General features: G+C 39.1%; 3 protein-coding genes across 5 annotated transcripts; 2 read left to right on the plus strand and 1 right to left on the minus strand.

Annotated features, from left to right (window-relative positions):
* The first annotated feature begins 2,098 nt into the window (after positions 1 to 2,098).
* On the plus strand, positions 2,099 to 6,050 carry LOC135944352 (3'-5' ssDNA/RNA exonuclease TatD). Its single transcript, XM_065491215.1, has 7 exons — positions 2,099 to 2,228; positions 2,617 to 2,774; positions 2,836 to 2,934; positions 2,985 to 3,145; positions 4,327 to 4,510; positions 4,567 to 4,729; positions 5,496 to 6,050. Exons 2-7 carry the CDS (start codon positions 2,618 to 2,620, stop codon positions 5,656 to 5,658), a joined length of 927 nt encoding a protein of 308 aa, XP_065347287.1. The 5' UTR covers positions 2,099 to 2,228; position 2,617; the 3' UTR covers positions 5,659 to 6,050.
* A 958-nt stretch (positions 6,051 to 7,008) lies between these two features.
* LOC135944349 (protein phosphatase 1 regulatory subunit 21) lies at positions 7,009 to 11,775 on the plus strand. Of its 2 annotated transcripts, XM_065491211.1 has the most exons (10): positions 7,009 to 7,108; positions 7,168 to 7,327; positions 7,384 to 7,452; positions 7,507 to 7,632; positions 7,689 to 7,811; positions 7,867 to 7,989; positions 8,243 to 8,438; positions 9,094 to 10,337; positions 11,139 to 11,285; positions 11,341 to 11,775. In XM_065491211.1, the coding sequence occupies exons 2-10, from the start codon at positions 7,265 to 7,267 to the stop codon at positions 11,584 to 11,586; spliced, it is 2,337 nt and encodes a 778-aa protein (XP_065347283.1). In that variant the 5' UTR covers positions 7,009 to 7,108; positions 7,168 to 7,264; the 3' UTR covers positions 11,587 to 11,775. The 2 variants fall into 2 exon arrangements, with proteins under 2 accessions (XP_065347283.1, XP_065347282.1); XM_065491210.1 differs by having other exon boundaries at positions 7,021 to 7,327.
* On the minus strand, positions 11,709 to 13,669 carry LOC135944353 (iron-sulfur cluster assembly 2 homolog, mitochondrial). 2 transcript variants are annotated; one of them, XM_065491217.1, is made up of 4 exons: positions 13,537 to 13,669; positions 13,311 to 13,409; positions 12,070 to 12,282; positions 11,709 to 12,013 (listed from the first exon to the last, which is right to left on the minus strand). In XM_065491217.1, exons 2-4 carry the CDS (start codon positions 13,340 to 13,342, stop codon positions 11,836 to 11,838), a joined length of 423 nt encoding a protein of 140 aa, XP_065347289.1. In that variant the 5' UTR covers positions 13,343 to 13,409; positions 13,537 to 13,669; the 3' UTR covers positions 11,709 to 11,835. The 2 variants fall into 2 exon arrangements, with proteins under 2 accessions (XP_065347289.1, XP_065347288.1); XM_065491216.1 differs by lacking the exon at positions 13,537 to 13,669 and having other exon boundaries at positions 13,311 to 13,460.
* Positions 13,670 to 13,766: the final 97 nt, after the last annotated feature.

The following is a 13,766-nucleotide window of genomic DNA, read 5'->3' on the forward strand; positions in this document are numbered from 1 at the left end:
TCCATTCTGTTTGCACTCGATGAGAGAATTAAGACTTAACTGGAATACCAGTTGGCTGAAAATTTTTTAATTTATAACCGAAACAGGAAGATGATTATGTAAATATCCTGCAATGAAAAATTGGTTTTCAATTAAAAAATGAAACAAACCTTGGAGCGTGTGACTGATATTTTTTGTTGAAGCCAACTAAAATATTGTTGATCTTAAAATCATCCATATTTAATTTAACAATATGTCTCCGATTTACATTTTTAATAATCATCAATCGATTTCTGAGTAAAGTTAAATCAAAGTATTAAAAATGTTGTATATTCAATGGAATTTTTGTGTTTATGATTGGAAATCTAGTAATGCCTGAAGTCAATTTTTTTTTAGCAAAATTCAATAGTTTTGAGATTTTTCTCGAGCTGCGTTTCATCGCGGAAGGAAGCTGGACGTTTTTCTTTAATTTTAACAAGCACATGTTATATGATTTTTGTAATTTTCGACTAGTCGCCGTGGATACTTGAGAGGGCGCATAGAGCAGAGGCCCCTAGAATAAGTATTATGAAACTTACCAATTGAAAATAATGAGGGTTCTAGCAATTACAGAGAAAATACAGCCGAGAATAATATCCCTGAAAAATTGCCAATGTCAAAACAAAAGCTGAATTTGTGTTGCTATAGATTTACCCAAATTTAATCAGCTCAAATTAGTACAAGTTTTGCTCTAGTTTTTTTTGCAACTACCCGTTATTTAAATTATTTTAAAAATTGAAGAGCTTTACACGACTAAATAAATTATTCTCGGAGATTTAGCAATCCACTAGAGTTTTTAGATATTTTTTATTTATTTATTTGGTCCAGTTATTAATTCAGGCGATTTATTTGCTAGTGCTCAAGAGGTTAAACAAATTTGCAGTTCACCAAAACGCAACACTAGTTTAGCGCAAAAAAACGGCCAATTTTGGGATTTTCCATAGTTTCCAATTTTTAATTTACTTCTCATTTTACATTGAATTTTCTATGTCCTACTTTATAAACGCACAATGTTTAGGATAATTGCGCAAAATAGCGGGAAAGATAAAGCACTACGTTTCTTTTTTGTTTGTGAATGTGAAGCAGGTTTATTTTCGGGAGAGCTGCAGGTTTTTGCTAACTCATATGCTGATTGTAATAATCACACAGCAACAACAAAATCGTGTTCCAAAAAAGGGGAGAAACTCATTTATTCAAGCATAGAGAAGCCATTTTTATTTGCTTTTTCACTTCATTTTAATCTGTTTTCAGACTTTCAGAGTCTTTGTCATCTTTGTATAATGTATTAACAATTAATTTTCTGGATTCGCATGAAATGTTGACGCTCTCTGTCTGCCTAAAACGTGAAAAAATAAGTAGTCTACTAAAATACCCAAGTCTAAAACATTAGTATGTTTCTAAAGCTTAAGTCAAGCGTGCAGGCTATTTTTATTCCAACGTTTAAGCCCTTTTCCAGAAATTAATAATCCGCGTTGAGCTTTCCGCTCCATTAAATCGCTTCCAGCAAAAACACCACTATCATTTGAGCTTTCATCCCATCTGTATTTTTTAGTGTCCGACTCATCTCTTTCAATGAGGCGCAAATCTGAATTTACATATAATTTTTTTGCTTCGGCACGTCTCATTATTCGCATTTTATACCGTTACGAGATTCTGCCTGAGAGCGCAATTGATCGCTCCCTTCGATGGAGCGCTTTGCATAAAAAAACAGAAAAAAATTCATGCTCCGCACCAATCCGCACACACGGTATAGAAAATGCATGAGTTTATGCAACAGCCCGGAGGCGCATAAAATGTATGGATTTGCTCCACTTAGCAATCAATAAATCACGATAGCAAGAGCAACAAAATAATTGCGCACGGCGGGGGGTGGAGGGGGAACGAGATCGTTTAAAGGCCATTGACGGGGCCGCCAATTTCCGAAAACGGCGGTCGAGGGTCGAGCTCATCATCATACGCACCGGGCGCAAAAAGAGGGAAAGGGGTCACGGCGCCTGCAACAGGTGCGAGTACGCATCCCGCCCGTCTCGCGAGCGTTGCCAGTTGCATACTTGTCCGAGACGCAGGAGCTGGCCACGCCCCCTCGGCCATATGGGCCCCGCATCGATTCGCCACGCCAGGTGGTGCGCGGCGCGGTGCTCAGCCTAGCAAGTAGTGAAGAGAGAAGTCGGTGAAGGAAAGTCAAAGAAGCGGTTCGACCAACAACCCGGGTGAGTGGTTTTCTGCCCGATTTCACCCCTTTGACCGTTCGGCCGGTGCCCGTGTGGTTTGCGCTGGGTAAATCGAAAGTTTCTGCTCCATCCGAGCCGGGTTTACGGCAGCCAAGGGGCACGGGAATCTCTGTTTGCGGTCGCCACCGGAATGCTGTTTTGCTTCTTGACCGAGTTGTGCATGGAGGCGGTGACTCACGGGATAAATTGCCCGAACCGAACATTGCTTTCCAGACAAAGGGTTACGTCTCGTTTGATGCGTTTCTTGATCACTCCTCGCCTCTTTGCTTCGCAACTCGCAACGCACTCGTTTTGCCTGTTTGTTTATGCCTAGCAATTATTTTTCTTTATCGAATTATCTCTAATTCGTTTTCCTCGGAACTTGCAGAATGGCTAGCTGCGTCCCAGGAGCCGATCTAGAGTCGACAGAGGATTCTCTGCACCGGTGCTACGACAATTACGTGATCGTCGACATTGGTGCCAATTTGACCAACAAGAAGTACTCTCGAGACCTAGATTCGGTCATTCAGAGGGCCAAAGATGCTGGTAAGAGGTCCTTTTTGTTAAGTTAATTAATGGTTGACAGTGTCATAAATAATTTCCATAGGGGTCCAGAAAATAATGGTGACTGGGACGTCTCTTAAAATCAGCCGGGAAGCTTTGAGGCTGACTCGAATCTATCCTGGCTCTTTGTATTCGACTGCTGGTAATGATTTGTCGCTCAATCAGTATTATTAAACTCCCTTATTTGCTTAGGAATACACCCACACGATGCGAAATCTTGGGAAGAGGGCTACTTAGACGAGCTGAAAGAAATCGCGCAGAGCTCAGAATGTGTTGCCATCGGCGAGTGTGGTTTAGACTACAACCGAAATTTTTCGACTATCGAGGAGCAGCGAGAGGTGTTTGAAAAGCAGGTATGATTGCAGGCAATTACTCGCAGTTTGCACCATTTTTTTTTTTTTTTTTTTTTTTTTTTGCTCTTTTTATCCCTGTCCGAGGACCGGAGGACCGGGAAGGGCGCGCACTGCACTAGCACGAATGCTGAAACCCGGGTCCCAATAACACCGCGAACGGATAACATGGGCACACCAGGCCGCACAGGGACCCAGCCCACTCAAGGGCTACTTGCCTCCGCACCGAGGACTGCATTCAAACGCTAGACATTTGTCCCGTGAAGCCAAATCACGCATGCTGGAAAGGTGCAAACCAGCAAGTAGCGAGTCGGCGCCGGTGCGCCTCCCAGCCCGTTGAGCAATTTGAGCAATTCGAGTCACTAAACTAACCACTTTTTGCCATTTCTGACATTGGGTAGCCAGTATTAGATCTCCGAACTGCTCAAATACCTCTCATTGCTTTGACACTCCTGAGAGTGCCTTAACAATGCGAGCCAACGGGCTGGTAAATTTTTTAATGAGCAAATAAACCACATATAATATTTAGGAACTGACAAGGATGTTTACAACAAGCAAACATTGTAAATAAATTGTCTCATGACATCAGACACTTATCTTCCCTACAAAGAAAGCTACTTGAAACTAGGTTTTGCAATCTAAGTGCTGCATTTTTACACCAGGGTTTTGCCAGAAATTTCCAAAATAATTCTTAAAGCTTTGCAATTCCATTCTCTCTGGTTTTTCGGAGGCTAATGAAATGATTGAATTTTCAAATTTAGTACATTGTCAGAAATTTGGAGATTTTTTCTCTAAATTTGTTCTGACAATTCTGGACTTGTTATTTTTTCAGTTAATTTTAGGCATTATTTTTTACACAAAGACAAAAATTTAATGCAGTGCCAGAAACAATTTGATTTTAAATATATTAGGCTGATTTTTCAGTAAAAATACTGCCAGCTAAAGGTCACATTTCAGTTGGATTTTGATCATAATTAATTTGGTTTAAATTGATTTACGGCTCCTTTTCAAGACATATATCATAAATTTGCGTTTTGATTTGATTTAAGTGCTCCCAAAATGTATTGTTAGAATCAAAGCCCAAAAATTGTCAAAATTTCTCTGTGGTTGATTAATTCAATCACCTATTTTTGTCTTTGACAATCTCATATCCTGTTAATTACGTTTTAATTCTTCGTTTTCAGGTAATTTTGGCTTGCGAACTGAGAAAGCCATTGTTCCTGCACGAGCGCGACGCCCATGAGGACATGCTCGAAATCCTCGATAAGCACCGCGAACGACTTCCGGCAGCTGTTGTCCACTGCTTCACTGGCACGGTGGAGCAGGCCAACCACTACCTGGAGAGGGGCATGTACCTTGGATTAACAGGTTTGTTTTGAAACCAAAGTGGCAAAGCATCAACTGAGCATAATGTTTTTGCCTAGGGTATTTGTGCAAAGATAAGTCGGACAACGGCGTGCGCAAAATGCTGGAAGACGGCACCCTGCCGCTGGACAAACTGCTAGTAGAGACTGACGCCCCCTTTATGTACCCGAACACGAGAGCCTCCAAACTTCCAACGCATGTCAAAGAAGCCTTAACGGAACGGTAGAATTTTTGTTTTTCTTTCTACATTAACTAGATGACATTTAAGGCGGCGGCTGGTGGGACCGGCTTAGCCGATTTTTTCCCCAGCGGCAGCTGGCAATATTTTAAACGTGAATTTTGATAGTGCTTAACAGCCCAAAGGACCAGAGTTCATTTCATTTCTCATGCACTTTTCAATTTTTTACCCTTTTTCACCGGTGGCTGCTCGAGTGACCCAAAATTTTCCTACTGGTGCGGCGCAGTGTGGCTGGCTGAGACCTCTCAGATTTTTAAATATAAAGCCTTATCTAAAGATAAAATTAATTATGAAGAAAGTTTACTAAACGTTATATCTATTCTGTATAATTACGTGATTTTTTCGTTGTTTTGAAATTTTAAGTGATGATTTAACCATTTTCAATATTTGATATAGTGCGTTCTTTGGGAGCAAAATTTTCACCATTAGAGTCCCACTCCTGAACAAAATTTCTTTTACTGGAATTTCCTGGTGGCTCTAATGAATTTTTTTTCCGCTCTCGATTCTTAATTCCCGTTTCCTCCCATTCCCACTTTCTTTGTTTGCTACAAAAATTTAAAATAGACGCCGTGTGCGTTGGTAAATTTATTCTAAACTCGCATATTTACAAATACAAACTTGCTATATTATTATTCTGTGTTAAAGTTGAACACTTCAATCCGAGTTTTAAGTTTAAATTTTGATGGGAGTTCGAAAAATCAATTAAACAAAAAGTTTAGTCACTGATTAATCTGAATTTTTGTTTCTCAGATCTTTGACTTTCCTTCACCGATACTGCACCTTCCAACGCAACGAACCCTGCTCGCTGCCGGCAATCGTGGAAATGATTGCCGCGTTTATGAAGAAGCCAGTCGAGGAGGTAGCTCTGGCGACTGCGTTCAACGCGTTGAAGCTGTTTGGCCTTACGCAATGATCTTGCCATGCTGAACAAGATTCAAGTAAATATATCATGACAATCGTGATGCAACAGAGGCATCGACTGCGCCTTGAAATGAATACTATTTAAGTAAGAAGGATTTTTGCAGCTTTTGTTATTAACCCACAGTGTAGTCGGAAAACTGTGAGCAGCCATAAATATATGCTTATTATTTGTAAATAGTAAAAAGCAGTCCATATATTTATAATTATTATACGTGTTAGGAAATTATATTGTTTATTTTAATGCTGAACTTTACTATTTTATGTTGATGGAAGTGATGACAATATATGCCAAACTTTAAATATGGCACAATAACACAGTCTTTTTGTATTTAATTGTCTGCATTCTGCAAAGGTTCTAAATAAAATGTGATCATTTTAATGATATTTTGGGGCTGTTTCATTACTTTTCAAACCTAAAGTAATTATTGTCAAAAACACAACATTGTTTTCTAATAAAGATACACCCAAGGGGCTTGATATAATAGTTACGGGAGTTGCGGATGTTAATTTTATGTGGAACAAGTTATAAAATATTGGTTGTTTTTATTAAATGTTGCATTTTAAGATAAGAACGGTAGTTTGAGGTAGATATATTATGTTGCCATGAAATAATTTTTTGCCATTAAAGATCGATTTTTTTTCCAGGATATGTACCTGTATAATTTGAAAAAAAGATGTGCTCTTCATTTAACATTGATACATATTGATACATTATACACTAAAAAGTTTCGTGAAATTATTTTCAGTACTGGATTTATAAAAAGGAAAAAGGTTTTACATTTCAATGTTTCCAAAGATATATTTGATATTTGTAAATAGGGGAAAATTGTATTTATTATATACGAAAATAAAAACTAATATGTACAAATTAAAGGTTGAAAAATCAAATTTAAATGCTTTAGGTTGGATCAGATAAATGAAAGGTATGGTTCAAATAATTCGCATCTATTTATGATAATTAGATATGATCCCATAACATAAAAAAAGTATCTAGCTCATAGATAAAAGAGTCATTTGTCTAAATAGCTTAAATAATATTACATCAACAACCTATATTTATTTACTATTTTACTATTATTGTGAGAATAGATAAGATAACACACACACACACACACTCAGAACAATAAAAAATATCAAATAAAGAATAAGATACATACACACTTAACATAAGCAGAGTAGTTGTTATTATTTACAAAATAAAATATTGTTTCTCAATATAAAAGTTATTCCAAGTTGGAATATATTTGGTGTAATTTTCCCGCCTCTCTTTTGCTGCCGACGAGAATTTGACAGAACGAACCAATCATAAGAATTTAATTGGTCAATGGCAGGTCACATGTTTGAGACACGCCCATGTATTTTAGACCTCAAAACACAGCTGAAAGGAGTAGGCGCAACAAATAATATTTATTTGGAATCAGTTTCTCGAGTCCCTTTCCGAAGTATCTCTTTTTTGTGAAACGTTTCAAATAATTGTGGAACCAACTTTTACCATGGCCAGCTTTCAAACTACTTTTCGGTTTGGTTCGAGGAAGTGCTGAAGCAGAAAACCGCAAGCAAAGTTTCCATTTCTATAGTCCCGCACCTACTTGACATAAATGGAGGCGGTAACCACAGATTTGCAGAGCAAATATCACAAATTAGCTGCTGAATATTCCAAGGTAAGACTTGGTTTTTTATTCAAATCATTGATTTGATCCACACCCCAATTTTGCAGATGAGGGCTCAGGTTGGCGTCCTCAAGAAAGCCGTTTTGCAAGAACAATCAGTCACTGCCAAATTACAGGTATGCTTTTAATCTGATTTTTCTTATATTTCTGTATACAATTTTGTATTTTAGGATGATCTGAAGGAGAAAGATCAAGCGCTTAGAAAAGCTGACCAAGAAATGGAGAGTCTTAATTTTAGAAATCAGCAACTCACAAAGAGGGTATCTGTTTTGCAGGATGAGCTAGAAATTTTGCAGGTGAGAACTTATTTTAATCATCAAATACATAACTTTTAAAATATCAATTGATCTAGAATAAGGGCAAAAAAGGCAAGCAGAAAAGCACCCCGCTGGAAGAGAGTTCTCAACAGCTAAACTCGGTGTTGGACGAAGAGCTGCAGAGCAAAATCGCCCAGAACGCTCGCTTGATGCTCATGGTATTTTTTTTTTATCATTCAAATGCCTGCAGTTTTCATAACAGCTCTGTTACAGTTGCAAGAAAAAGAGGAAGACCACGATCGCCTAACACAACAGCTAATGGAGCGTGTCCAAACACTGGAGAGAGAAGTGCACCAATATCAACAAGCGTCCTCTGACGTGGAACTAAAATACAAAGTGAGACATCGTGTTTAGTTGGAATCATTCAAATTTAAAATTACAAAATTCCCAAGACGTTAAAAGGAAAATGATAAAATTTCTCGAAAAGAAAATAATGCATGCATGAAACACCTCTTCATTACTTTGTTGATTTGTTTTAATCGTGGAAAAATTTCTCATTCTTCACAGATATTTTATTTATAATTCAATGCGTCTAGTCTTGATTCTGTAAATTCCCTTTGCTGGTAAATTAAATAACCTGTTTCGTCAGTCCAAGCTGGAGGAGTTGCAGCTGGATCGTGTGCGGCTGCAGGAAAAGGTGAGCTGCAGGGAGAGGGACGTGCAGCAGTACAGCGCCCAGCTTGCTGCGGTCCAAATCCAGCAGGAGCGGCTGCAGACTGAGCTCGGCTCAAAATTGAAAACAGCCTCGCAGATCATTAGCAAAAAACTGCCTTTCGTCGATGCAAGTAAGTTGTTCTTGTGAGGATGCGGAAGTAAATCTTTTCGATTAATTGAACTTCTTATTAATCAGGTCTATTAAATGGGGGCTATCCATAATTCATCCTGCAGAAATGTTTGCATTTAAATCGCTTGCCAGTTCTGCAAGGTTAAATTTATGTACCATTTTGAGAGAGAAATTAAAAAAATCACGTGACACTCGGGGCTCCTAGTTAGTATGCGTGGATGCGTGCATCAGAATTTTTTTATAAATCATCCATTTAAAATTCAAAAGGAAATCGCGAAGACGCAAAAAAGGAGGATTTTTTCTGCGGTTCACTGAAAAAAAATCTGCGCTAATAGTAACAGGGCTGCTGATTGTGAGTGAGATTTTTTTTTTCAACAGACGTTTCGCTATTGTGCACATACTGGATGAAATCTCCGAACCAGCTGATTCCAGATCGTAAATATTCAAGGCAAATGACAGCAAACAGATGGTTCTTTCCCATTGATTTCAAATTCATTTATTAATAACACCCTTTTTTGGTCATATTGACATACCAGCCCTTTTTTATTCATATTTTTTGTTAATCTTTTTATTAAAATAAATAATTGTGCAACTGATTTTAGTCTTAAAGCTGACAAAAACGGACCTTGTCATCAGTCTGGGCTTTCTCATTCTAGGCAAGTCTGATTTGAACGAGCTGAACATTCCACTCTACGACCGACAGCTGCAAACCTGGTATTTTGACCTGATCAACACAGTAGGAAGTAGAGTAACCGAATTGACAAATCAGCTCTCCGACTATCACACTTACTTGGAGCAAAGAATTAAATCCATGGACACCCCTTTGAATCCGATCGGAGAAAAATTCTCTCATTACTTGAAGGAAAACGCAAAGCACTTGCGGGCCATCGACCAGGGCTACAAAGAGTTCCAAAGCGGGCTTGACGCAAGTTCCTTAATTTCGCTTGAAACGATCCCCTCCCTGGGCCGCTTCTCCAGCAGATTAGACCAGTATTCCAATTACCTGCAAAAACTGGTGCCATACACGAAACTCTATCTGGAGGAGGAAAATAACTATCCCTGCTGCGGAAAGTCTTTAGAAAAGGCAAACAACAGTCTGGTCGACCGGACCGTGTCAATCACCAACACTTTCATCCGACTCAACAACCTGGTCAATATCCTGAGCCAGCAGAGCAAACGCAAGACGCAGAACTCTGGTGAAAACCTCAAGGTCGTCGTCTCCAAACTGATCGACAGCCTGCACGTGCTGCACTCAAACATCGCCGAGTTGTTCTCCGTGTTTGAGGAGAAGACTAGGCTGGAGAGCGAAATGCCGACTTGCAACGAGAAACTCAACTCGACAAACGCGTGCATCGTCAACGCCTTGATCTGCCTTGTAAGCACGACGAAAGAGCTGCACTCGGAGCTGGCCGCGAGCAAGCAGAAAATCATGCAGGCCATCGACGCCCAGAGCGAAAACTGCTCCAATAAAAGCCACCCGGTGGTGTCCGAGTTCAAGTCGAGAGCGTCTTCCTACCTGAAGGGCCTGGAGGAGAGCGAGCCGCCGAGCGTGCCGTACGAAGAAGCGCTTCGGAACAAGGAAGAGTCGGTGGGTGGCTCAAAATGCAGAGAGGTGCTCGGCGAGCAGCTGGCCAGCGCGCAGAAGAAAGCCACGCAGCTGGAGCAGGACAAGGAGCACTGGCGCCAGGAGTACCAGCTGCTGCAGATGAAGCACGCCAAGGAGCAGCAGAGGACGAAGGAGCTTGAGCTGCAGCTCTCCATGTCGGGGGCAACCACCCCGCTGAGCGAGGACTCGATGGACGTGGTCAAAATCGCGGCTGTGGATGTGCAAGAGGCTAACAACGACACAGCTAGTCAGACGTCCGGAAATTCGGCACAGCCATTTTCGTTTGTTAGCATGGTAAGAAAAGTTTGCACAATTTCTTAGCTGTTTTTTTCTGTTTTAAAATTCAATATAAGCAAGAAACATCAGTTTGACGCCAGGAAAAATAATTTCTCATAATTTTCTCTGAAAATCTCGGTGAATGACTGAAAAAGTGCAGGTCAAAAGTCCAGAGGGGAAGAAATCTTTACAATTTTCCATAATATTATTTTTTTACTCTATTTTTAGAATTAAAATATTCGTTTAGGCCATTGTTAAGCGAGTGAAAGTCAAATTTAAAAGTGGCACATTTTAAAAAAATATTCCATTTAATTTAAAGCTTTGCAAATAACAATTATTCGATCTTAATTTTGATCTTAATATTTTTCGAGTTTTTTTTGTAGTTTTTTAGCAACTCTGGACGTATTTGTTCAAAATTAAAGCTTCTCGGTTTCGCCTTTCTTGACTGAAACTCCGAATTGATTTTTAAACTCTTTGAACGAATGTTTAATCTCTAATGCTTCACATCTCGGAGTTTTTAGAGAAGAGTCCAAAAATTTAGTAGTTTGGAAAAAATCTGAATTTTCTTGATAGTTTTTCTTTCATGAAAATTTGCCTGTCAATAAACTGCGTTGCCAACTAGAAAAATATCTTGACTATATAATATTGTTTAACATGTTTCATAAATTGTTTTTTCCTTCACAAACTGTCATTATTTAACTGAAATTAATTTTGAAACGACTTCCTCTCAGAAGAAAAACACGTTTCTTAACGCGTCAATCACTTATAAATGCGCTCTTTATTGCAAGTACTCATATTTTTAACCTGTCTGAATTTCAGCTTGGACAAATCATGTCCCCAATTCCCGTGACCGAAGAAATCGAGGCGAGAGAGGCCGAAGTCAAGAAATACTTCACAGACAGAGTCAACCAGTTGGTGGCGGAGAGACAGTTGGCGGAAGGAAAAGCCGCCTCATTTAAATCAGAGGTAAAAATTATCAAAATAAATCCAAGCAAATCATTTAACTGTATTTATATTCCAGTGCATGTCGTTGCACGAGAGGCTCCAATTGGCTGTGGAACAAAGGAACCTGATGGAGCAGCAGATGAACGCAGCTAAGTTGTGTCTGGACAAACTTCAAGAGGAGCTTCACACGACAACCACGAATTACGAGTCGCAGCTCAGCATGATGTCGGAACATCTCGCAAATATGAATGAAAAGCTTGCCGTTCAGAAGGACGAAATAGATCAATTGAAGTATCAGTTGAAAAACAAAGGCAAGAAGTAGTGTCGGTTGGTTACATTCCATGACTAGCGATTTTTATGGCTGTTTTTATTCAAACCGTGGCAAATCCTTTGTTATGTTTTATAATTGTGCTTTTTGATCTGATTAAGTAAAAATAGCTACACTTCCTGCGATTAAATTTTTGTATTCTTCAACAAAACTTATTAATTACATTAAAGACTCATCCTCGGATCACAAACGAGTTTTTCTCTGTATAACCACGGTTCCCATTATGTACAATTATTATCAAGTTTAATCCAATTTGATGGAAAACGAAGCTCCACATGAGCAGCCCATCTCGGCTTTGGGGTTGTTGACTATTCTAAACGCAGATCTAATCAATTCCTTTTGGAAATCAATTGTGGAGCCTTTCAAATATTCCAACGATGTTTCGTCTACAACAACTTGAACTCCGTCCTTTTTTAAGATCCTAAAATTTTAAGAAATTAATAGATTCCAGATGCAATCGCATGGAAATGGCTTTACCTATCATCACTGTTGATTTGGTTGTCAATATCAAATTTATATTGAAAGCCAGAGCAGCCACCGCCTTCGACTGTGATGCGAAGGTGTTCGTTACCATTTGAAGTGATTTCTTTCAGTCTTTCCACACAGCTGTCACTAATTTTTATGTCATCATCCGTATGACTTGCAGCTGTTTCAGTGGACAAAAGAAGCCGGCGGCTCACCACCAGTCTTCTGAAAAATAAATTAGAATAAACCTCAGTTACATTCAAATTTAAGAAAAAAACACGCCTGTTTCCTGGAATTTTAAATCAAAACATTGCAAAAAACTTAAGCGCAGACTTATCAATGAAATTATAACTTAAAAGGTGTGGTATGTTGTATAGTTAATTATATTTTATTACTTGGTCAACTTCAGCTCTGCATAAAGAAGGTTTGAAAGAATATTTTAAATTTTCAAAAGTAAAAAAAGACAAAGTTCAAAAGAGATTTATTTCAAACTCCAGATTGTTATGCAGTCATTTTTGAAAAATAAAAATAAAGTAGAACTGGAATGGCAGTATATTAATTCTGTAAAATCTATTTTGTTTGTAAAAAATATTACCAAAAAATTTGAAAAATGCTGAACATCCCCAGAGAGTCAATCAAATTTTCGAGCAAATTTTGCATATCTACTAATCATGCGGAGAGCAATGTCTCCCTATATTGAATACATGATTTCATTTCATCAGAAAGGGAATTTATCTCATAATTTCGTCGTGGTAGCGGCAAAATTGCGTATCGCTCAACAAACAAAAATTTTAATTTGATTGTTAAATTTATTTATACTGTTGCCCTTTTCTTGCAAGAAGGAAAAATTTGGTTGTTGAACTATGCGCATTTTTTCCGCTATGATACCAAGACGATTTGCACATTGTCGGACAGATCGCGACAAGAATCAAGAATGGAATTCCAGCGTAAAATCATGGTTATGTAGACGTTTCATATTTCGAGAAATTTGGAAAAATCTAAAATTTAACTATTAATTATTGGCCATGATTTGACTCTTGGACATTAAAGAGATGCGGATTGTTGCTAAATTCCACGAACAATCGACTCAAATGATCACTTCCTAAAGCAAAATTCAATAATTATTGTTCAGTTGTACATACATACACTAAAAAGTCTCTTTGAATTACGTAATAATGTTACAGTTATTTGAATCAAAACTTGTACTGTGTTTTTAGAGCACACTGAGAAAATAAGGAAAATATTCCACTTACTTGAGGAAAGAAACCCGAGCTATCGAAATCATTTCTCCAAGCAGAGCTCTGCCAATTATCTGCGGCGCAATCACGCGAGGACCGAGGTCGGTCAGTGGGCTAACTACAGGAGGAGTGCAATGTTTACAAACAAAAACCATATGATTGTGCAGCAACCGCACCGGCGGCTTAACGCACCGATGCAACTGCACCGAAACCAAACAGACACAGAATCAGAGAGGCTCACCTGCGACAGGCGGCGTTCGGATCCGATCAGCTGTTCGCTGGTCAGATGTCACCTTCGAGGGGCAGGGGTGGCGCACCTACGAAGGAAGGCAGGCAGGCGAGGGCGATCGATAAGGAGAGAGGCGAGTACGGGCGAATTCCGCGAGATGGCCGCTGAATGCAAGGGTCGGCGGTGCGCGGGCTGGAGGCCATTCGCCGCACCTGCTCCGAAAAAAGATCCCGATCCTCCAG

The sequence above is a fragment of the Cloeon dipterum genome, chromosome 4 (assembly GCF_949628265.1).
Source record: "Cloeon dipterum chromosome 4, ieCloDipt1.1, whole genome shotgun sequence".
Lineage (NCBI taxonomy): Eukaryota > Metazoa > Arthropoda > Insecta > Ephemeroptera > Baetidae > Cloeon > Cloeon dipterum.